General features: G+C 44.8%; 1 protein-coding gene across 3 annotated transcripts in view; it reads right to left on the bottom strand.

The window, feature by feature from the left end:
* Nucleotides 1-24,117, bottom strand: part of DYM (dymeclin) — a 523,552-nt gene that overhangs the window by 484,983 nt on the left and 14,452 nt on the right. For all 3 annotated transcript variants that reach the window (XR_005449814.1, XM_038743768.1, XM_038743767.1), the window contains exon 2: nucleotides 4,867-5,059. Coding sequence is in view for 2 of the 3 variants with exons in the window: in XM_038743768.1 (XP_038599696.1) it covers nucleotides 4,867-5,006 (140 nt within the window). In the remaining variant the exon portion in view is untranslated. The remainder of the gene's footprint in view (nucleotides 1-4,866; nucleotides 5,060-24,117) is intronic.

Genomic DNA, 24,117 nt, shown 5'->3' with positions numbered 1-24,117 from the left:
TGTGAGCCCTAAGTGGGACGTGGACTGTATCCAAACCAATTATCTTGCCCTCCAGGGGTTCGAATCCCGGCTCCGCCACGTGTCTGCTGTGTGATCTTGGGCAAGTCACTTAACTTTTCTGGGCCTCAGTTACCTCATCTGTAAAATGGGGATTAAGACTGTGAGCCCCACGTGGGACAACCTGATCAGCCTGTATCCTCCCCAGCGCTTAGAACAGTGCTTTGCACATAGTAAGCGCTTAACAAATGCCAATTATTATTATTATTATTAATACAGTGCCCAGGATACAGTAAGTGCTTAAAAATAGCATAAAAGGTATGAAAAGGTATTGGATATGAGAGCACGATGGTGTTGGTGATATTTCCATCTGTATTCAGGAGGCTGCCAGAAACATGACGTACTAGGGCATTCATAATGACAATAGTGTGGGACCTGTTGTCAGCAGTAAAACAGGGACTGTGACTGACCTAATTTGTGCCTACCCCAGGGCTTAGAACAATGTTTGACACGTAGTAAGAACTTAATAAATACCATTAAAGGGAGGGGGGGCTGGTTCACAGGAGAACTGAGAGTACTGTCTTGCTCAGGGCCATGATTTGGGAGCAAATGTCTAGATGTGTTTGAGGAAATTGTTTTAGTAAACAGCATTCTGGAACCCACAGTTCTCTTCTGGACTGTAAGCTCGTTGTAGGCAGTGACTGTTAGAAGCACCATGGCCTACTGGATAAAGCATGGAGCTCAGAGTCAGAGAACAGACCTGGGTTCTAATCCCAGCTCTGCCACTTTTCTGCGGTGTGACCTTGGACAAGTCACTTCGCTTCTCTGTGCCTCAGTTCTCTCATCTGTAAAATGGGGATTTAAGACTGTGAGCCCCACGTGGGACAGGGACTCTGCCAACCCGATTTGCTTGTATCCGCCCCAGCGCTTAGTACAGTGCCTGGCACATAGGAAGTGCTTAATAAATACCATGAATATTATTACTAATCCAAATGTGTGTTCTTTTCCAGCACTGATTACAGTGTTCTACATGGGGTAAGTGCTTAATAAATACTACGACTACTACTATTTCAGGAGGTAGGCTTTGGGGGCTCGAGGACTAACCACTCAATCGATAGCATTCACTGAGTGCCTATTATTTTAGAGCTGTGTACTAAGTGCTGGGGAGACACCAGCCCTCAAAGAGCTTACCATCTAATTAGGGGAGATAAACCCCAAACTAAATTACAAATAGGAGGAAGAAAGAAAAAGGGTATATGCACATGGATTAGTTCTTAAGTAATAGGGTAAATAATATATAGCGGAAGCTCTTAAGTGCTTAGGCAGTAGAGAAGATTCAAACAGGAAATATGGAGGATATATACATGGGAAATTGGAGATTAGGGGAAGCCTTCTAGAGGAAACCTTGTCTATCTGGCCACCAACCTCTCATCCATGTCCTGCCTCTGGTCTGCAATGCCCTCCCTCTTCATATCCGACAATTACTCTCTCCACCTTCAGAGACTTTTTGAAGACACATCTCCTCCAAGAGGCCTTCCCTGCCTAAGCCCTCATTTCCTTTTCTCCCACTCCCTTCTGCAACACCCTGAATTGCTCCCTTAATTCACCCCCATCGTCAGCCCCACAGCACTTATTTATATTAATTTATATTAATATCTGTCTCCCCCTCTAGACTGGAAGCTCGCTGTGGGTAGGGAATGTGTCTGTTATATTGCACTCTCCTAAGTGCCTAGTACTGTGCTCTGCACACAGTAAACTCCCAATAAATACGACGATCGACTGATTAATTTCAGAAGGGCACTGAGAATGGAAAGAAGGTTGTTGACTGTCAAAATGAAGGAGAAGAGAATGCCAGTCAGGAGGGAAGGGGTGAACAAGAGGTTGGAGCCAGAAGAGATGAGAATGAGGCCCTGTGAGTACTTTAGCTTGGGAGAAATGTGGATTGCGAACTGAAATGTCCTCTTTGCGTTTCTTTTGCAGGTAGCAAACTGTCAGAGCACACTTTCATTGCGGACTGTTCTTTTTAAAAGTCATGCAAATTGCCCTACTGAGAGCTCACCTCCTCCAGGAGGCCTTCTCAGACTGGGCCCCCCCTTTTTCCTCTCCACCCCTCCCCATCGCCCCCTCTCCCTCTGCCCTATCCCCTTCCCCTCCCCACAGCACTTGTGTATATTTGTACATATTTATTACTCTATTTTATTAATGACGTGTATATAGCTATAATTCTATTTATTCTGATGGTATTGACACCTTGTTACTTGTTTTGTTGTCTGTCTCCCCCTTCTAGACTGTGAGCCCGTTGTTGGTTAGCGATCGTTGCTACATGTTGCCGATTTGTGCTTCCCAAGTACTTAGTACAGTGCTCTGCACACAGTAAACACTCAATACGAATGAATGAATAAATAAATCTACATATAAATGCAAACACATACACATATACACATATAATTTGATGTTAAAATGAATACTCATTTCCACATTAGTGAATCCTTTTGTAAGTTTAAAGATGTAGAAGGGAGGGTAAGGAAGAAAGAACAGGAGAAACAAGATGCTGATCTGGTGTGGGTTTTTTTGTGTAGTTGTTGGGGTTTTTTTTTTCCCATCTTCCCTACTATCAATCAATGGTACTTGTGCAGAGCACTGTACTCAGTGCTTGGTATTAGACAGTAGACAGCAAACTCCTTATGGGCAACAACAGTCTTCAATTATACTATATTCACAGCCCCAAGCTCTTAGTACTAACCTATACACATTGCGGGAGCTCAGTAAAAGCAAATACAGCATGAATTTAAGCTACGTGCCCCCCTTTCGAACACAATACATTCGATACAATTTTTAAGGAATTCATTCAGAAATAATCTTCACAGGAAAGACACCACCACCTCCTCTAAACTGTAAGGTTGTTACGGGCAGGGAATGTGCCTGTTATATTGTACTCTCCCAAATGCTTAGTAAAAAAGCTCTGCACACACTAAGTGCTAAATAAAGAGGATTGGCTGATTGACCACTGTTCTGATCATCTCTGCTAGGCAAACAATCTGTTTTGACTCTATCCATAACCACTTCCGATTCCAAAAACTAGCACTCTCCCTCAAGCTGGATCCTGGCATGTGAGCAACTATAATCCAACTCCAAAGGGTTTGGTTGGGTGGTCAAGGCACCCGCCCAGCAGTGGTGTCATAGTGTTGCTGCCCAGACCACCCAGAGTCGGCCAATCTATCAAGCAATGGTATTTATTGAGCGCTTACTGTGTGCAGAGCACTGTTCTAAGCCCTTGGGAGAGTACAATATAACTGACACATTACCTGCCCACGACAAGCTTAAAGTCTAAAGTGGGAGGCAGGCAATAATACAAATAAATAAATTATGGATATGGATGAAAGTGCTGTGGGACTGAGGGAGGGGTTGATAAAGGGGCAAATCCAAGTGAGTCCCAGTCACAACCACAGCTTCCCGAGATTCTCCCACTGGTGGAGACGTCACTGTGGCAGCAGGAATCTTGCCCAGTCCAGCTGGTCTTGAGTGGGTCAGGAGGACGGACCCAGGATGGTCTGGTTTAACCTGGGGAAGCAGGGGTTACTGGTCGAAAGACTGCACACTGAGCCTTGTCATACGTGTTGGCTTTGTGTTCGCCTTCCCTCTACTTTTATTACTAGATAAACTCATTATAGGTGACGAATGTGTCTGTTTATTGTTATATTGTGCTCTCCCAAGTGCTTAGTACAGTGCTCTGTACACAGTAAGTGCTCAATAAATACAAATGAATGAAAGAATGAGAGCTTCTTGAGGGTGCACCTCTTGAGGGTGAGCTTCCTTGTGGATTCCCCGCGCCCCCCCCACCCCGCAATTAATACAGTGCACTGCACCTAGCAGCACGTTAGAAATACCATTACTGCCATAAGTACTAAACTAGAAAATCCTTCTGAGATTTAACTGCTACAATGACCAGTTCAGCTCTTTGAGCAGATGTTAGAATTAGAGCCACCTATTATACAAGGGAACATGATTTACTTTTGCATACTTGTATACTATTAAATATTTTAGCATTTGAATGGAAAGTTAGGGAAATCAAATGGGCCAAAACAGATATAAAGCTTCCCTTTTCTAAATTTCCTGGTTTATAACAGAGTCTGGTGGCTGATGGGTCAAGTGACATGAGATTAGAGGGGAAAACAAAAGCCCAAAGTATTGCAATCTATTAGATTGTAAATTCATTCATTGTAAATTCAAGGAACTGTGCCTTCTTTGGGGGGTGGGGGGGCTTTGCAAATAGTAAGTGCTCAGTAAATCAGTAAGCATAGGGGATAATAAATGAGCTCAAAATTTTAACCTTGTCTTGGTAATTTTGTTTACTCACCTGTCTAAACAGTTTCCTCCTGAAAGGGAAGAAAAATACTGCTCTACTGAATCAATTCAGTGAAGCATCAATAAAGCACTATATGGATTTTAATCGTGGGCATGGAACTTCTGGGAGAGAGCATGACCTAGGGGAAAGAGCACTGGACAAGGAGTCAGGAGACCCAAGTTTTCACGCCAACTCTGCCATTTGCCTGCTGTGTGACCTTGGACAAGTCATTTTTCCTTTAAAACAGGAATAGAGTAAATTGTGAGTCTTTTGTGGGCAAGGGATTGTGTCTGATTCCAAAGCTTTTTTATCTACCCCAGTGGTTAGCACATAGTAAGTGCTTAAATGCCATAGTTATAATGATTAAATTCAAAACCTTTCAATTTTCCCTAACCATTTCCAAGCTCAACTGAATAGCGCTCATAAAGCAGCACAAGTGGAATGGAAGAATATCCAACAGTCTTTTAGAAAATGTGGCTTTTAATTATGTCTCATCAGACCTCGAAGAAGAACTATCCTCTTACCTGTTCGTTGGTGCAGTAAAAGAAAAAGAAAGCAGCTGATTCCAGAATGGGTCATTCTCAGACACAGATTCTGTCCCAGACAATCGCTTTAGGTATTCATTTTCTGGAAGCTCACTAATGCTGCTGCTGTTTGCTCCCATCTTCTGGCTGGACAGGTAAACACCTTTTAAAGCTTCATCTCTTCAAAATGCACCTGCAGATTGAGAGGAAAGACTAAACTCATTACAAGATAATCTCAGACCAAGCACAGTCCCTGCCTGACACAGACCTCACCATTTACTTAGTTATTTTAAAGTATAATTTATGAATACATCCAGGTAAAATCCCGAAGTGTGTAGTTCAGGTGTCTCATTCTCATTGTGGCCTTGCTCATAGAGGCAGATGACTCTTCCCTCATTTAATTCATTCATACGGTAATGAATGGTGTTTTTTAATGGTTATGGTGTTTTTTAAGCCCTCGCTATTTGTCTAGCACTGCTCTAAGCACTGGAGAAGACACAAGTTTATCGGGTCAGGCACGGTCCTCATCCCACATGGGACTCACAATATAAGTCCGAATAAGATCAGGCACTGGAATCCCCATTTTGTAGTTGAGAATACTGATGCGCAAGCAAGTTAAGTGACTTGTCCAAGGTCCCACAGCATGCAGATGGCAGAACCAGGATTAGAGCCTGGGTCCTCTGACTCCCAGTCCTGTGCTTCCACTAGGCCACACTGTTTCTCCAGAATCAATAGGGATGTCAGTTCGGGGCTCTGGATATGAAGGAAAAGATAAATGTGTCCCTTGTCAGAGTTCTTTTATCTTCCCATTCCACTCATGTCCCCCGCAGAAGGGGCCCTCAAAAGAGTTGAAGGAGCTCTAGTTTCACCTGCCCCAGATGTGAAGATGCCTTCCTTTATACCCAGTCACAGAAGTCACAGGATCAAAGGGTAAGAAGGGAAATTTTTTATCCACTTAAGTCAGGATGACACCAGGGTGCACTAGGAGCCAGCCTCACAGCAGCTCCCTTTATCGGGAGATCATGTTGGCCCCTCAGAGATCCTGAGGATGATTTTTTTAATGGAAATTCTGACCAAAATTCAAGAAAAAAACTGAAGCATGTTTCCATGGGGCTGACAAAACTAGAACTATTGGTTGAAAATGCTGTAATGTATTGATCTATTGTGCCCTCTCCTAGACTGCATTTGATCTACAGTGCACTCATCTACCAAAGCACACTGAACACTACCTCCTAATTATGTTACCTGTTGGCCCAGTTAACTCATGGGCGGGGAATGTGTCGCCTAACTCTGTTGTATCATACTGTCCCAAGTGCTTAGGACAGTGCTTTGTACCTTGCCTCCTCCTACCTCACCGTGCTTCTCTCCTTCTACAACCCAGCCCACATAATTCGCTCCTCTGGCACTAACCTTCTCACTGTGCCTCGATCTCGCCTATCTCGCCACCAACCCCTGGCCCATGTCCCATGTCCTGCCTCTGGCCTGGAACACCCTCCCCCCTCAAATCCGACCGACATTTACTCTCCCCCGCCCCTACAAAGCCTTACTGAAGGCACATCTCCTCCAAGAGGTCTTCCCAGACTAAGCCTCCTTTTTCTCTTCTCCCACTCCCTTCTCCATCACCCTGACTTGCTCCCTTTGTTCATCCCCCCCCACCACTCAGCCCCACAGCACTTGTGAACATCTGTAATTTCATTTATTTGTATTGATATCTGCCTCCCCACCCCCAGACTGGAGCTCGTGTGGGCAAGGATTGTCACTGTTTATTGTTGTACTGTTCTTTCCCAAGTACTTAGCTCAGTGCTCTGCACACAGTAAGCACTTAATAAATGACTGAACGAATGAAGAGTAAGTGCTCAATAAATACCATTGATTAGTATGAAAATGAATATATCAAGACTCTTCACAGACATACTGCACAAAAAGTTATTTTAACATCTTGGGAAAATATGAATTAACTCCTGCATAAACATGATGATGCAATTCCCCAATGTGTATTTTATTTTTCAGAGTACTTTTAGAATTACTCGGGCTTCTAAATCCACGCTGCCAACCCATCCTCCAACAACATGCCCAACTCAGGGCTTCTAGAGGGGCCGGGGCAGATTTCCTTGAAGGAGCATTTCCCCCAAAAGAAGCAACTAAGCGTAACAACATTATTTCCCATCCAAGCTCTCCAATATTGTATCTCAATTTCCAACTTTCTCATCAGACCAGTTTCCCACCACTAGAGCTTCTTGGCCACCAAGGGGCAAAACAGCACAATTAAGCATGGATTGTGAGAGTTCGCCTAAAGAGAAGGACAATTTTCCTTCTGTCACCCATTACCCGCCCTTTCACCCCAAAAGCTTAAAGCTCAGTGTTGGCTTACAGATCCTGAGAAAAAGAATCCTGATAATATTGCTATCTCACTTGTACTATTTGACAACATTTCTCAGTGCCTAATCAATACACCAGGAGGGGGCTTCTAAATGATAATAATACTAATGAGGGTACTGGTTAAGTGCTTCCTATGACTCAGTCAGTGGCTTGCTGGATAACTCCTAGGGTGTAATTTAGCTTCTGAGTTTCCTCAACTAGAAAAATGGATACTATGTAGTTCAACTTCCCGGGGCTTCAAGAAAATATCTGGGAAAAATGAAGGTTTAAGCACTTCATAGGTTGGATGGGAAAGAAAACTGGTCAGCAGTGCAGTCACTTAGGGAAGATCTTTTAAAGTTAGAATTGTAATTTTTTAAAACTCTGTTGCAGCTGGCATATTCTTATAAATTGAATAAAACCCACCAATCTCACAGCCATAGAAGTTTTTCATTAATTGAGCCTTTTTGTTTATAGTTTAGAATAAAGATCTAAAAGGAAAGTAATGCAGATTAGTAGAAACAGCAGGAAAGCAACGTGGATTAGTGGAAAGAGCATAGGCCTGAGAGTCTGAGGACTTGGGTTCTAATTCTGATTCCTCCAATTGCTATGTGACCTTGGGCAAATCACTTAACTTCTCTGGTTTTCAACTGAAAGTTGGAGCTTAAATCTTGAGTTCCTTGTGGTACAGGGACTGTGTCCAACCTGATAAGCATGGGTCTACCCCCAGCACTTAGAACAGTGCTTGACATATAGCAAGCGCCTAACAGATACCAAAAAAAAAAAAAAAAAGACTGATTGGGCCTAAAATGACTAGTGAGGTTATAAGATGAGTTGCAAAGAAACAGTCTTAGTGATAGGCTGAGCTATAACCTTCAGAGAAAATGGCATTTATTTTTCATACCATCGCCTTAGTGGGTATATACCCTTCTTCATATTATTTACCATTTACACAGAGAAACAAAGCTAGTAAATTCGAGGTTCAAATCTGCCTAACAAATGGTACACTAAATGAGGAATAATTATAATTCACATTCATCTCTGAAAAGTGTGCCATATCCACCAGCATCAGTAGAGAAATCCAAAGACAACCTTAATCATTTAAAACAATGTCTGTTCTTTCACAAACAAGTTTCCCCACAAATATAACAACAAAATGTTGCCACTGTCCAATAAACCGTCAGTGGCCGTTACCCGGGCACTAAGATGCACATGGTAATTAAGCACCAGGAACTACTAACCACCCCTTCTTTATAGTGAGATTTCTTAGCACTAACATTCAAACTGAATCCTCAGTTTAATAAACCAAAGCACAGCATATTTCTGCCTCATTTAACGACAAGATTTGAACACCTAGACTGTTGTCTAGAAAGCACTGAGGAGTCTGAAGACTGCCCCTCCCACCAAGTACTGCTAAGGTACTTGCTTGAACATTATGATTTGGGGCTGTTGAGTTATTTAAATGGCTCTTATTTCTCTCTAATTACTGTCGGTGACATTTTCAATACTCTATATGTCTGTTTTTACACTGTAGAGCCCTTCGGATTTAGGAACCTAGTTTACTGATCAATCAATCAATTGTATTTATTGAGCGCTTACTGTGTGCAGAGCACTGTACTAAGCGCTTGATCATCCTATCTTCAACCCAGTTTTAGTAGTGTTTTGCACAAGTTATCAATAAATAATCAATCCATATTGAAACTGGGATTTTATCGGGGTCTTAGGTTAACAGAGGGAATCGTCGACTCTCCATTTGGCTCCAGTGTTGTTGTTTGCTGCTATGAAGCAGTACTCAGCTTGATTTGACAGGCGGCTGAGATCTGCTGGCTGCTTCTCTCAGACTGAGTGGCAGAAAAGAGAACTGCCCTACATCTTCCAGCTGTGACAGCCCTGGGTCCAGTTTCATAGTGAGGCGGTTGCCTTGTGGTGCATTATTACGCTGCCAGTCTCCCTGGGCCACAGTAACAAAAGTGGCACCTGTGGGAACAGGGACTTGAGAAGGAAATGCAAAAGCTCTGGGACAAGGTGGAGGGAGTGCAGGGTCCCCCTGCAGAAACACTCCCGGAATGCGGTTTGGGGAAGAGCCGGGAAAACTGTCTTAAGATATCACATCATAAGACGCGAAATAGAAGCAGCATGGCATAGTGGATAGAGCACGGACCTGGGAATCAGAAGGTCATGGGGCCTAATCCCTGCTCCACCACTTAATAATAATAACAATAATCATAATTATTATGGTATTTGTTAAGCACTTACTGTGTGCCAAGCACAGTTCTAAGCACTGAGGTAGATACAAGGAAAAACAGGTTGTCCCACGTGGGGCTCACAGTTTTAATCCCCATTTTACAGATGAGGGAACTGAGGCACAGAGAAGGGCAGTGGTTTGCCCAAAGTCACACAGCAGACAAGTGGAGGAGCCAGGATTAGAACTGACATCCTCTGACTCCCAAGCAAACGCTCTTGCCACTGAGCCTCACTACTTCTCACAGCCACGCTGCTTCTCATTTGCCTGCTGTGTGACAAGTCACTTCACTTCTCTAAGTCTCAGTTACCTCATCTATAAAATGGGGCTTGGCACTGTGAGCCCCGCATGGACAACCTGATTACCTTGTATCTACCCCAGCGCTTAGAAGAGTGCTTGGCACATAGTAACTGCTTAAATACCATTATTATTATTATTATTATGTGGCAGAGCCAGGCTCACAGTCTAAGCCTCACTAGCATATAGTACAGTGCTTGACAAAGACTAAGGACTTAACAAATGCCACCATTATTAATAATGATGGTATTTTTTAAGCACTTACTATGTACAAAGCACTGTTCTAAGCACTTGGGGGGGTACAAGGTGATTAGGTTGTCCCATATGGGGCTCCCAGTCTCAATCCCCATTTTAAAGATGAGGGAACTGAGGCACAGAGAAGTTAAATGACTTGCTCAAAGTCACACAGCAGACAAGTGGGGGAGGCAGGATTAGAACCCATGACCTCTGACTCCCAAGCCCATGCTCTTTCCACTGAGTCATGCTGCTTCTCTGATTACTAATGAATCAGGCCTTAGAAGTCTAACACTAATAGGTAAAGAAATACAGAGGGATGAATAATAATGAAGAGGAGGTTGGGAGAAAGAGATGGAGAAAGAAGTTGGTCTTTTCAGTGAAATGTCAAAAAAGAAAGGCAGGGAACTACAGATGGACAGTGGTGACCCTAGAGATGTAATTTTAGTCCTATCTAGACTGTGAGCTTCTTGAGGGCAGGGATAATGTCTTCTAACTCTTTTGTACTCTTACAGTCTTGGTACGGCGCTTTTCAAAGAGTACGCACACGAATACTATGGACTGATCCAAAAGTATCTTTTCATTTTGAGCTTGGGGGAAAAAAGAGGGCAGAGATTTGAGGGGGGGATGGAGACGGGGGGATGGAGAATGGGGGAAGGGAGGGAGAAATGGAGTCTGAGAAGCAAAAATGGCTCCTGTAAGACCAGAAACTGCAGAACTGGCCACAGACCCAGTCTCGCTGCCTCCTGAGAGAGAACCAGGGAGCGGCAGTTCCACCCCATGCCACCTTCTGTTCTGATATGAGAAACTGTGGGACCTAGAGTAAAAAGCACGGGTCACATTCAAAGGACCTAGGTTCTCATTCCAGCTCTGCCACCTGTCTGCTGGGTGACCTTGTGCATGTCACTTCACTTCTCTGGGCCTCAGATCCCTCGTCTGTGAAATGGGGATTAGCACCTGTTCTAAGCACTTGGGAAAATACAACACAACAATAAACAGTGACATGCCCTGCCCACAACGACCTAACAGTTTGGGGATGGGGGAGAAACAGGCATCAACACAGATAAATAAAATGACAGCTATATACATAAATGCTGTGGGGGTGGGGTGGGGGGGAAGAGCAAAGGAAGCAAGTCAGGGCGACACAGAAGGGAGTGGGAGATGAGGAAAAGTGGGGCTTAGTCTGGGAAGGCCTCTTGGAGGACATGTACCTTCAATAAGCTTTGAAGGAGGGGGAGAGTAATTGTCAGATTTGAGGAAGGAAGGCATTCCCTGAGAGTAGCTACTTCACTCTGCTAATTCTCTTCTGAATTCCTTCAGATGCCATCCTGCCCCATTGATTCATTTACACTTTGCATGAACCTCCGAGTTTTGCCCACATAATCACTTAAGTATTAACTTCTTAGCAGTACTTATGCCCATACGTGAGGGCATGAATCTTGGAGCATACCGAGTAACCTGGTGAAGGTAAGGTCATTATTAAAAAATAATTGGGTCTCACAAAATGACCACCACATTTTCTAGAGGTTTTAAACAGCAACTTATAAGACAATTTAAAAAGTACAAAAGTTGGATTACTTAGCTACATCCTGGCAAAGTGTACAAGTTATCAACAAAATACACAACCAGAGGAGTCTCTGAACTCAATGATGATGAGCAATAATTAAATGGTGTTGCTAACACACAACCGGAAAGACTGCAGTTTCACAAAATATGAGGAAGAACTCTTAGCAGGAAGACAAAGCAGATGATCTCAGCTCCACTGCATAATTAAAAATAGTAGCAAGTGGCAGCACAGTGGACGAGATTAGTTTCTGTCCTGAGTGCCAATGACAGAAAGGGCAGGCTGCACTGAAATGCTCTGTTGAATTAAACCTACATCTAGTTCATCTTTAACAAGAGAGTTTTGACTTTCAATAGTTTTAATGCCTGTACACAGATCATCTATCCTTTGTTTCACGCTGCAATGAGAACAAAAAAGCATACTGACTTTTCTCCAGGCTCCTAACTGGAGAGAGAAAAAAAAAATCACGGCCACCTTCCCAAATCACTTTCCAAACACATTAAATTATAGCTAAACAAATCACAAAATTCTTGGTGTAGCATGGTATGCAAGAAACACCAAAGCATTACAGAAGAACTACGGAAGCATGACAGAGAAGCAGCATGGCGTAGTGGATAGAGCACGGGCCAGGGTGCCAAAAGGACATGGGTTCTCATCCCAGCTCCACCACATGTCTGCTGTGTGACCTTGGGTAAATCACTTCACTTCTCTGGGTCTCAGTTCCCTCATCGACAAAATGGGGATTGAGACTGAGCCCCACGTGGGTCAGGAACTGTGTCCAACCTGATTTGCTTGTACCCAACCCTGCGCTTGGTATGGTGTTTGGCACATAGTAAGCACTTAATAAATACCACAATAGTTATTATTATTATTATTGTTACAGAAGAAGGCTGAGGAAAGGAGTGCTGGATTCATTCATTCATTCAATTGTATTTATTGAGCACTTACTGTGTGCAGAGCACTGTACTAAGTGCTTGGGAAGTACAAGTCGGCAAATATAGAGACAGTCCCTACCCAACACTTAATGTTCTTACCAATTTTGCTCACTTCTTAAAGTCAGGTCCTTTAACTTCCCTGTCCCTAAACCCCCATGAAATTTAAAAAATAAGAGTAAGTGTTAACAAACAGCATTATTACTACGTGCCAAGCTGGGATAGGCACAAGAAACTCGGGTCAGACACTAAGCCTGTATGGAACACGCAAGTGTAAATAGGAAGGAGAACAGGTAGTTAATCCCCATATTACAAATGAGTAAACACGCACAGATTAGTAGTAGTAATACATATTAAGTGCATGCTGGGTATACTAAACACTGGGAAAGAATACAAAGGTGGGAATTAGACATGAGCCTTGGACTTGCCCAAGGTCACACAGAAGACAAATGGAAGAGCCAGGAATGGAATCCAGTTCCTCTGACAGCCAAGCTCAGCCGCTTTTCACCAGGTCGAGCTCTTCCCTAATCAATTTATAAGCACCTGCTTCTATATTCCATAAGGATGTTAGAAAGGGTAATGACACGGATGAATAAAATACCTTCCCTGTTGGAAATTTCACAAATCAAATGACCACATTCCCATATTTTCCTTATATAAAAGCAAAATTTGTAAAGGAGACCATTTGCCTAAACAGTCAAATTTGCAGGATAATCAGATCAATTAACTGCATTTAGTGAGTGCTTTCTGGGTGCCAAACACCGTACTAAGCACTTGGGAGAGTACAATAAAACAGAGGTGGTAGACATGATCCCTGTTCTCAAGTAGTTCATTCATTCATTCATTCAATTATATTTATTGAGCGCTTACTGTGTGCACAGCACTGTACTAAATGCTTGGGAAGTACAAATCGGTAACATATAGAGATGGTCCCTACCCAACAACGGGCTCACAGTCTAGAAGGGGGAAACAGACCACAAAACAAAACAAATAGATAGGTGTCAATACCATCAGAATAAATGGAATTATAACTATATACACATCATTAATAAAATAAATATAGTAAATATGTACAAATAAAATAAACAGAGTAATAAATAGGTACAAATATATACAAGTGCTGTGGGAAGGAGAAGGGAGTAGGGCAGGGGCGATGGGGAGGGGAGGAGGAGAGGAAAAAGGAGGGGCTCGCTCTGGGAAGGCCTCCTGGAGGAGGTGAGCACTCAGTAGGGCTTTGAAGGGAGGAAAAGAGCTAGTTTGGCAGATTTATGGAAGGAGGGCATTCCAGGCCAGAGGTAGGATGTGGACCAGGGGTCGACGACGGGATGGGTGAGAACGAGGCACAGTTGAGGAGGTTAGCGGCAGAGAAGCAGAGTGTACAGGCTGGGCTGTAGGAGAAAAGGGAGGTGAGGTAGGATGGGGCGAGGGGATGGAGAGCCTTGAAGCTGAGTGTGAGGGGTTTTTGCTTGATTCGAAGGTTGACAGGCAACCACTGGAGATTTTTGAAGAGGGGAGTGACATGCCCTGAGTGTTTCTGTACAAAGATAATCCGGGCAGCAGAATGAAGTATAGACTGAAGCAGAGAGAGACAACAGGATGGGAGATCAAAGTGGAGGGTGATGCAGTAATCCAGTTGGGATAGGATGAGAAATTGAACCAGTAAGGTAGTGGATTGGGTGGAGAGGAAAGGGTGGATCTTGGTGATGTTGTGGAGGTGAGACCGGCAGGTTTTGGTGATGGATTGGATGTGTGGAGTGAATGAGAGAGCAGAGTCAAGGATGACACCAAGGTTGTGGGTTTGTGAGACGGAAAGGATGGTAGTGCCGTCTACAGTGATGGGAAAGTCAAGGAGAGGACAGGGTTTGGGAGGGAAGATAAGGAGCTCAGTCTTAGACATGTTGAGTTTTAGATGGCAGGCAGACATCCAGATGGAGATGTCCTGAAGGCAGGAGGAGATACTAGCCTGGAGGGAGGGAGAGAAAACAGGGGTGGAGATGTAGATTTGGGTGTCATCAGCGTAGAGATGATAGTTGAAGCCGTGGGAGCAAATGAGTTCACCAAGGGAGTGAGTATAGATAGAGAATAGAAGGGGACCAAGAACTGACCCTTGAGGAACCCCTACAGTAAGGGGATGGGAGGGGGAGGAGGAGTCCACGAAGGAGACTGAGAATGAATGGCCAGAGAGATAAGAGGAGAACCAAGAAAGGACAGAGTCTGTGAAGCCATGGTTGGATAGCGTGTTGAGGAGAAGGGGGTGGTCCACAGTGTCGAAGGCAGCTGAGAGGTCTAGGAGTATTAGGATAGAGTAGGAGCCATTGGGTTTGGCAAGAAGAAGGTCATTGGTGACCTTTAAGAAGGCAGTTTCGGTGGAGTGGAGGGGACAGAAGCCAGATTGGAGGGGGTCTAGGAGAGAGTTGGAGTTGAGGAATTCGAGGCAGTGACTGTAGACAATTCATTCTAGGAATTTGGACAGGAATGGTAGGAGGGAGATAGGGCGATAACTAGAAGGGGCAGTGAGGTCAAGAGAGGGTTTTTTTTAGGATGGGGGAGACGTGGGCATGTTTGAAGGCAGAGGGGAAGGAACCAATGGAGAGTGAGCTGTTGAAGATGGAAGTTATGGAGGGGAGGAGGGAAGGGGCGAGGGTTTTCATAAGATGAGAGGGAATGGGGTATGAAGCACGGGTGGATGGGGTGGCACTTGAGAAGAGGGAGGAGATCTCATCTGAAGATACTGCTGGGAAGGATGGGAGAGTAGTGGGGGGGGATGGAGAAGGAGGAGGGGTGACTTTGGGAAGCTCAGACCTGATGGTGTTAATTTTACTAATGAAGTAGGAGGCCAGATCTTTGGGAGTGAGGGATGGAGGATGAGGAGGAACAGAGGGCCTGAGGAGGGAGTTAAATGTCTGGAACAGCTGATGGGGGTGATGGGCAAAGTAGTTCACAATCTAGTGAGGGAGACAGACAATTAAAATAGACTACAGATAGGAAAATCAACAGAGTATAAGGCTATGTACTTAAATGTACAGGAAAGCTGTGTGGTCTAGTGGAAATAGCCCAGACCCGGGAATCAGAAGGACTAGGGCTCTAATCCTGATTCTGCCACTTGTCTGCTATATGACCTTAGGCATGTCACTTAACTTCCCTGGGCCTCAGCTCCCTTATCTGTAAAATGAGGATTAAGACTGTGAGCCCCATGTGGGACATAGACTCTGTCCAACTTGAATAGCCTGCGTCTAGCCCAGTGCTTAGTACAGTACCTGGCATGTAGTAAGAGCTTTATACCATAAATAAAAAATATATATAAATGTGACAAGGGTGCGATGAATATCAAAATGCTTAGGACTCCGAGAGGCTTTCCCCAACTAAGTCCTACATTCCCTGACTCGCTCCCCCTTCTGCATACCTCTGCACGTGAATCTGTACCTTTTAAACCCTTCACCTCACACTCAGCCCCACAGCACTTGTTAACATCATATTTACTGAGCGCAGAGCACTGAACTAAGGGCCTGGGAGATTACAGTATAACAATAAACAATTTCCCTGCCCACAACGAGTTTATAAGCTAGAGGCCCCTTCTAGACTGAAAGTTTCTTAAAGATAGGGATTGCATCTACAAGCTCTATTGTATTGTACTCTCCCAAGTGCTTAGTACAGTGCTCTGCGCACCATAAGCATTCGATAAATACCCCAGACTCCGGCCCAGGATGCCCAGCAGTGGGCCTGGAAATGCAAGCCTTGCTCTGGGCATTTGGTGGTGGGCAAGCCAGATGGTCCCCAAAACTGTGACCTTTTTTATGGGCACTATGACGCTGTCTTGGGCTTTGGGGAACCATGTTTGAGCTTAGGAGCATTGTCTGGAGCCTCGGGGTACTCGGTGGAACTGCCTGTCCCTTTGGGGTACAAAAGCACACCACCTGGGGTCTTTGGGTGCCTGAGAGCACAGTCCTGAGCTTTGGGGTCATGGGCGCACTCTCTAGGGCCTTGGGGTACGGGAGCACTGTCTGGGATTTGGAGGTATACACGAGCACAGTCCAGAATTTGGGGGTCATGGGAGCACTGTCTAGGGCCCTGAGGTCTTGGGGTATGCAGGAGTGTGGCCCAAAATTTTGGAGTCATGAAAACACTATCTGGGGCCTCGAGGTACTTGGGAGCACTGTCCCAGATGAAGGCATCAAGCATCTGCACACCTGGTTTATAGGTGACACATTTGCACAGTTGTACTTTCCAAGCCCTTAGTACAGTACTCTGCACACAGTAAGTGATCAATAAATATGATTGAATGAATGAACTGCTTGCACTATAGCAACAGGAACATAATTCAAAGCCACTTATTGGCTTTACTCTCCCCGCCTCCAAAGCCTTATTGATGGCGCATTTCCTCCAAGAGGCCTTCCCCGACTTAGCCCTCCTTTCCTTCTTCTCCCTTCTGCATCTCCCTGACTTGCTCCCTTTGTTCAACCCTCCTCCCAGTCCCTCAGCACTTATGTGTATTTCTACAATTTACTTATATTAATCTCCACCTAGAGTGTAAGCTCGTTGAAGGCAGGGAACGTCTCCTGTTATATTGTTATACTGTACTTTCCCAAGCTCTTAGTACAGTGCTCTGCACATAGTAAGTGCTCCACAAATACAGTCGACTGACTGACCAACTGCCAGGCCATGCTGCTTCTTAGGGAGGGTATATTTGGTACACGCTTACAAACGTTCTGTGTTTCAAACTTCCAGTTTGGGACCATCATGCTGTTCCCACCTTTGGGGGAAGCAGCGCTAACAGAACCTGTTCTTTCACTTCACGGAACACATCACAGGGAAGGGTTGAAAAGACAGCTGATTATTTCGGCACACGCCAGTTTTACTACACCAAAAGAGCAATGTACATTAGATGTGAAAGCTGCTTTGAGAAGGAAGAAGGGGAAAGGAGCATGGGAAGGAACCAATGGAATTTACTGAGCACCTGCTGGGTGCAGAGCACTGCGCCAAGCACTTGGGAAAACACAACAGAGTTGGTAGATGTGGATCCCTGCCCATACAGAGCTTGCAGTCTGCAGGGGGAAACAGACATTAAAATAAATTACAATAATGAAAATGGTTTTGGCTGGATGATGGTTTAGTTGGGTGGATTAAAACTTCATACCAAACTGGCCTTTCTCTATTAATGAAACCTACATTAAGAGAGAATCAGCAAAATCATCTGGAAAAGAATACTCAGCTTCTTGACTTTCAGGAAGCAGCAGCAGCTGCTTAAAACCAAAATTCCACCAGGCATTTCACTTCACTCAGTGCACTCTCATCTGGAGACTCACTTTGAAGATCCTGCAACATCAGAGTTCTGAAACTTAGTTAATAAGAGCATTCCGAGATGTGTCCCCTTTTTTATGGTATTTTGTTGCTGTTATTAATAATAATAATAATAGTATTTATTGAGTGCTTACTATGAGTCAAACACTGTTCTAAACACTGGGATAAATACAAGCTTATCAGATTGGACACTATCCATGTCCCACATGGGGCTCACAATCTTAATTTCCATTTTACAGATGAGGTAACTGAGGCACAGAGAAGTGAAGTGACTTGCCCTGGGTCACAGAGCAGACAAGCGGTGGAGCGGAATTAGAACTCAGGTCCCTCAGACTCTCAGGCCCACGTTCTTTCCACCAGGCCACGCTGCATTTAAATTCCCACAGTTTGCTTCTCGCCTCAGCAGTATCCTGCAAGAACTTTCAAGGAGAGATGATAAATCTTGGTAAGCTTGGTCCCCTTCTGTTCTCGATCTACACGCACTCCCTTGGTGACCTCATTCGCTTCCACGGCTTCAACTATCATCTCTACGCTGATGACACCCAGATCTACATCTCTGCCCCTGCTCTCTCCCCCTCTCTCCAGGCTCGCATCTCCTCCTGCCTTCAGGATATCTCCATTTGGATGTCTGCCCGCCACCTAAAGCTCAACATGTCGACGACTGAACTCCTTGTCTTCCCTCCCAAACCTTGCCCTCTCCTTGACTTTCCCATCTCTGTTGACAGCACTACCATCCTTCCCGTCTCACAAGCCTGCAACCTTGGTGTCATCCTCGACTCCCCTCTCTCATTCACCCCTCACATCCAAGCCGTCACCAAAACCTGCCGGTCTCAGCTCCGCAACGTTGCCAAGATCCGCCCTTTCCTCTCCATCCCAACCGCTACCCTGCTCATTCAAGCTCTCATCCTATCCCGTCTGGACTGCTGCATCAGCCTTCTCTCTGATCGCCCATCCTCGTGTCTCTCTCCACTTCAATCCATACTTCATGCTGCTGCCCGGATTATCTTTGTCCAGAAATGCTCTGGGCATGTTACTCCCCTCCTCAAAAACCTCCAATGGCTACCGATCAATCTGCGCATCAGGCAGAAACTCCTCACCCTGGGCTTCAAGGCTGTCCATCCCCTCGCCCCCTCCTACCTCCCCTCCCTTCTCTCCTTCTCCAGCCCAGCCCGCACCCTCCGCTCCTCCACCACTAATCTCCTCACTGTACCTCGCTCTCGCCTGTCCCGCCATCGACCCCCGGCCCACGTCCTCCCCCGGGCCTGGAATGCCCTCCCCCCGCCCATCCGATGCCAAGCTAGCTCTCTTCCTCCCTTCAAGGCCCTGCTGAGAGCTCACCTCCTCCAGGAGGCCTTCCCAGACTGAGCCCCTTCCTTCCTCTCCCCCTTGTCTCCCTCCCCATCCCCCCCATTTTACCTCCTTCCCTTCCCCACAGCACCTGTATATATGTATATATGTTTGTACATATTTATTACTCTACTTATTTATTTATTTTATTTGTACATATCTATTCTATTTATTTTATTTTGTTAGTATGTTTGGTTTTGTTTTCTGTCTCCCCCTTTTAGACTGTGAGCCCACTGTTGGGTAGGGACTGTCTCTATATGTTGCCAATTTGTACTTCCCAAGCGCTTAGTACAGTGTTCTGCACATAGTAAGTGCTCAATAAATACGATTGATGATGATGATGATGATAAATCTCATCATTTTACAAAAAATGAGGGTAGTTTAGCTAGAAGGGCACAAATTGGGTGAGGTAGAATTTCATTTCACATCTACTAGTAGTTTTGCTCAAAAATGGATTCCACAATTCCCTCTGAGTTTGTAATCAAACCACCTTTGCAGGCAATCAAAACATTTTTTTGGAATAGAGTACAGAAGTAAACCACTCTAATTTAGAGTCTTTTGGAATTTCTTTACCTTTCCACCCTCAAACAATGGTTTACTTACAGTATCCTGATTTTGTCTGAATCAGCAGTTGTAGTTTTGCCAAACAAAAATAAATTAACTGCTATTTATCACCGTTTGGGCTCGATGTCTAAAGCAAGTTGATGTGCCATTCTACATAACAGCCTAGATTAACTGCTAAAATACCCCTTCAGTGATTTATAAAAATTATGGGAAAATGTTTTCTATTCAACATTTGGAAAAAATATTTTAAGTAAAAAACACCTTTGCCTCCAAAGACTAATCCAAATGGCACTTTAAGAGTGGGCTGCACAATCTATGGGAATCACTCAGTGGAATTTAAGCGCTTAGTGTGTGCAGAGCACTGTACATGGTGCTTGGGAGAATACAATATAACAGAGTGGATAGACATGTTCCCTGCCTACAATGAGCTTATCACTTAGAGGGGGAAACAGACACTGAAATAAATTACAAATACGTACACCAGTGCTGTGGGGCTGAGGGTGGGTTGAATAAAAGGATATAAATCCAAATGCGAGGGTGATCCAGAAGGAAAAGGGAGTAGGGGAATTGAGGAATACAAGTGAAAGTGACCAATCTGATTTCCTTACAGGAGGGATAAGGAACCTTTGGCTCATTTGCCATATACAGCTCTGCTGGGGATCAAACGAGGCTCTTGAGTGTAGGGGTCCACTCTGGCTGCCTCACTATATTAGCGTCACCTCACATTTTTTTGGTCGGGAGGCAGCGGATCTGACCCACTCCGATGAGTTGGAAAGGGGTTGAGGTGGAGCCCAAATGGCGGCTTCACAACTTGCCCTCTGAAGGAAGGACACAGAGAGCGCCGGCTGGTGAGGAGACAGATGACGTTTTCCATCATGCTCAAAGCTGGGGCTACTCTCGGTCCCCTCCCCCTGGGCACATGAGGGTGACCCGTCCCCTTCTCTGCCCGCCTCTGCTGCTGGTGAGCAGGTAACCCCCGTGCCAAGGCCCACGTGCACTGATAGTGGGGGCAGGTGGACGACGCACACTGGACACAGGGCAAGTTCAGCCCGTGGGCTGGGCCCCGCATTCACTGACCTCAATCTCCACAAAGAGTGGAGAAGAGGAAAGCACTCTCTCTCCCCCCTCCAACTGAGTGTCTCCATCTCTCCCTCTTTATCCTTCTTCCTCCCCGTCTTCTCCAACTTGAAAAAGGCAATGCAGGTACAATATCAACCTCTCTAGACTGTCAGCTCGTGAACCTCTCAGCTAACTATCATGTACTGTACTCTCCCAAGGGCTTAGTACAGTGCTCTACACAGGGCAAGGTTTCCATAAATAAATACCATTGACTGATTGATTAAAGTAGCATTATTTCATACTTTAACCTCGACAACAAAGACACATTATCATCAACAGTGGTATTTACTGAATGCTTGCTGTATACAAAGCACTGTACTAAGCACTTGAGAGAGAACGATACAGCAGAGGTGGAAGACGTGCTCCTTTCCTACAACTGGCTTATAATGCATAATTCAACTGTATGATTGGTACTTCGCACATCAAATGCTTAAGAGGTTTTTTTAGGGTTTCTTGGCATTTGTTAAGCACTTATTATGTGCAAAGCACTGTTCTAAGCGCTGGGGGGATACAAGGTGATCAGGTTGTCCCACGTGGGGCTCACAGTCTTAATCCCCGTTTTACAGATGAGGGAACTGAGGCTCAGAGAAGTTAAGTGACTTGCCCAAGGTCGCACAGCAGACATGTGGCAGAGCCGGGATTTGAACCCATGACCTCTGGCTCCAAAGCCTGTGCTCTTTCCAGTGAGCCACGCTGTTCATTTTGTCTAATGCTTTGGTTGGAACCTAAGGAATGATCTGTCTATCCAGGCAGATCAACAAGTGCCATTAATAAACATTTATGAAGTATCCAGCAGGTGTGTGACACAATACCAGAGAGGTTTCCCTTTTCTGACATGCAGGGACATGGTGTTCCAACATTTAACCTGGCTACAACTCAGAAGAAGAATCTGTGCGATCTGGAAGCCCAAGTGTAATGAACCTAATCTAAATCACCAAACCAAAGTCCTTGAAAAAAAGAAAGAAAAAAAAAACCCACTGGACCTTTTATTGAAATGCTGATTTCTCACAGGCTTAGTCCTAAAGTTGCCTGGAAAGTGACCTAATGATAACAATAATAATTCTGGTATTTATTAAGTGCCTACTGTGTGCTTGGCACTGTACTATGTGCTGGGGTGGAAACAAGCAAATTGGGTTGGACACAGTCCCTGTCCCACATGGGGCCCACAGTCTTAATCCCCATTTCACAAATGAGGTAACTGAGGCAGAGAAAAGTCAAGTGACATGCCCAAGGTCTGACAGCAGACAAGTGGAGGAGCTGGGATTAGAACCCAGATCCTCCAGCTCCCAGGCCCGAGCTCAAATACAGGTTGTATTTGACTTGCTCATACCTCTTTTACCAATTTGGCAAACTCTAATGCAGTAGAATTTCAGAAATAGTGATTAAATTGCCCTCCCTACCCCATTCCTAGCCTGACAGAGCAACTGCAAATTTTCTCCCCAATTATCTATTTTGCAGTTTCACACTTAATTGTTTAAATAAGTGAGGTGCCTAGAGAAGCAGTGTGACCTTGGGGGTCAGAGGACCCGGGTTCTAATCCCAACTCCACTACTTGTCTGCTGTGTGACCTTGGACAAGTCACTTTGCTTCCCTGTGCCTCAATTCCCTCATCAGTAAAACGGGGATTAAGACTGAGTCCCATGAGGGTGTCCATCCCGATTATCTTGTGTCTACCCCAGTGCATATAGTACAGTGCCTGGCGCAAGTAAGTGCTTAAAGAAATTCCATTTAAAAAAAAATAGTCAATAAAATGTATTCATCCATTGCATATTTACAGTTTTCAAGAAAATCTCTTGAAACTCACGCAGGTGAATCCCAAGTTAGCTTTTGGACAACGTTCGCTGTTTCAAGGACTTCTGTAAATGCAGCTGATCGTATTGACTGAACCTTACTCTAATACTTGAGCTTGTGAATAGCAAACAAAATTTCTACTGCTACAATCCAAGTTCAGAGGAGAGAAATTCATTCAATCGTATTTATTGAGTGCTTACTGTGTGCGGATACTAAGTGCTTGGGAAGTACAAATGGGCAACATATACAAAACGGTCCCTACCCAACAACTGGCTCACAGTCTAGAAGGATCCTAGAGGGCAGGATAAATTAATCAATCATATTTATTAAGCATTTATTGTGTGCTCTGGAGAGTATAATAGAATTGGTGACACGTTCCCTGCCCATGAGGAGATAGTCTAGGAGGAGACACAGAAATTAATATAGATTATGGATATGCACACAAGTGCTGTGGGGCTGAGGGAGGGGTGAAGAAAGACAATAAGTCAGGGTAATGTAGAAGGGAGTGGGAAGAGAGGAAATGAGGGTTTAGAAAGAAAAGGCTTCTTGGAGGAGATGTGCCTTCAATAAGGTTTTAATGCTGGGGAGAGTGATCGTCTATTGGGTATGAAGAGTGAGGATGTTCCAGGCCAGATGCAGGATGCGAGGGAGCGGTCAGAGGTGAGATGAACGAAATCTAAGTACAGTGACGAGGCTGGCATTGGAGGAGCGAAGTGTGTTGGCTGGACTGCATTAGGGGAGCGGTGAGGTAGAAGGGGGCAAGGTGACTGAGTGCTTTAAATCCAATGGCAAAAAGTTTCTGTTTGATGTGGAGGTGGCTGGGCAACCGTCGGAGGTTCTTAAGGAGTGGGGAAACATGGACTGAAGACTTCTGTATAAAAATGACCTGGACAGCAGAGCAAAGAATGGACTGGAGAGGGGAGAAACAGGAGGCAGGGGGGTCAGCAAAGAGGCTGATGCTGTAATCAAGGTGGAATAGGATAAATGCTTGGATTCAGGTGATAGCAGTTTGAGTGGAGAGGAAAGGGCGGATTTTAGCAATGTTGGGAAGGTTGAACAGACAGGATTTAGTGATAGAATGAATATATGGGTTGAATGAGAGAGGTGAGACAAGCTTAACACCAAGGTTATGGACCTATGAGGCAGGAGGCCTGGTTGTGCTGTCTACAGTGATGGGAAAATCAGGGAGAGGACAGGGATTGGGTGGGAAGGTAAGGAGTTCTGTTTTGGACATTTTAAGTTTGATGTGTTAGCCGGTCATCCAAGGAGAGATGTCTTGAAGGCAGGAGGAAATGTGAGACTGAATAGAGGGAGGGAGATCATGGCAGGAGATGTAGATTTGAGAATCATCTGAATACAGGTGATAATTGCAGCCATGGGAACCAACGAGATCTCCAAGGGAGTGGGTGTAAATAGAGAACAGAAGGGGACCCAGCACAGAGTCTTGAGGGATTCCCACAGTTGGAGGATGGGAAGCAGAGGAGAAAAAGACTCAGAAGGAGCAG

This window comes from Tachyglossus aculeatus, chromosome 3 (assembly GCF_015852505.1).
Source record: "Tachyglossus aculeatus isolate mTacAcu1 chromosome 3, mTacAcu1.pri, whole genome shotgun sequence".
Taxonomy (NCBI): Eukaryota; Metazoa; Chordata; class Mammalia; order Monotremata; family Tachyglossidae; genus Tachyglossus; species Tachyglossus aculeatus.
Note: the sequence above shows the minus strand (reverse complement) of the source record. Positions and strands in the feature narration are given on the sequence as shown.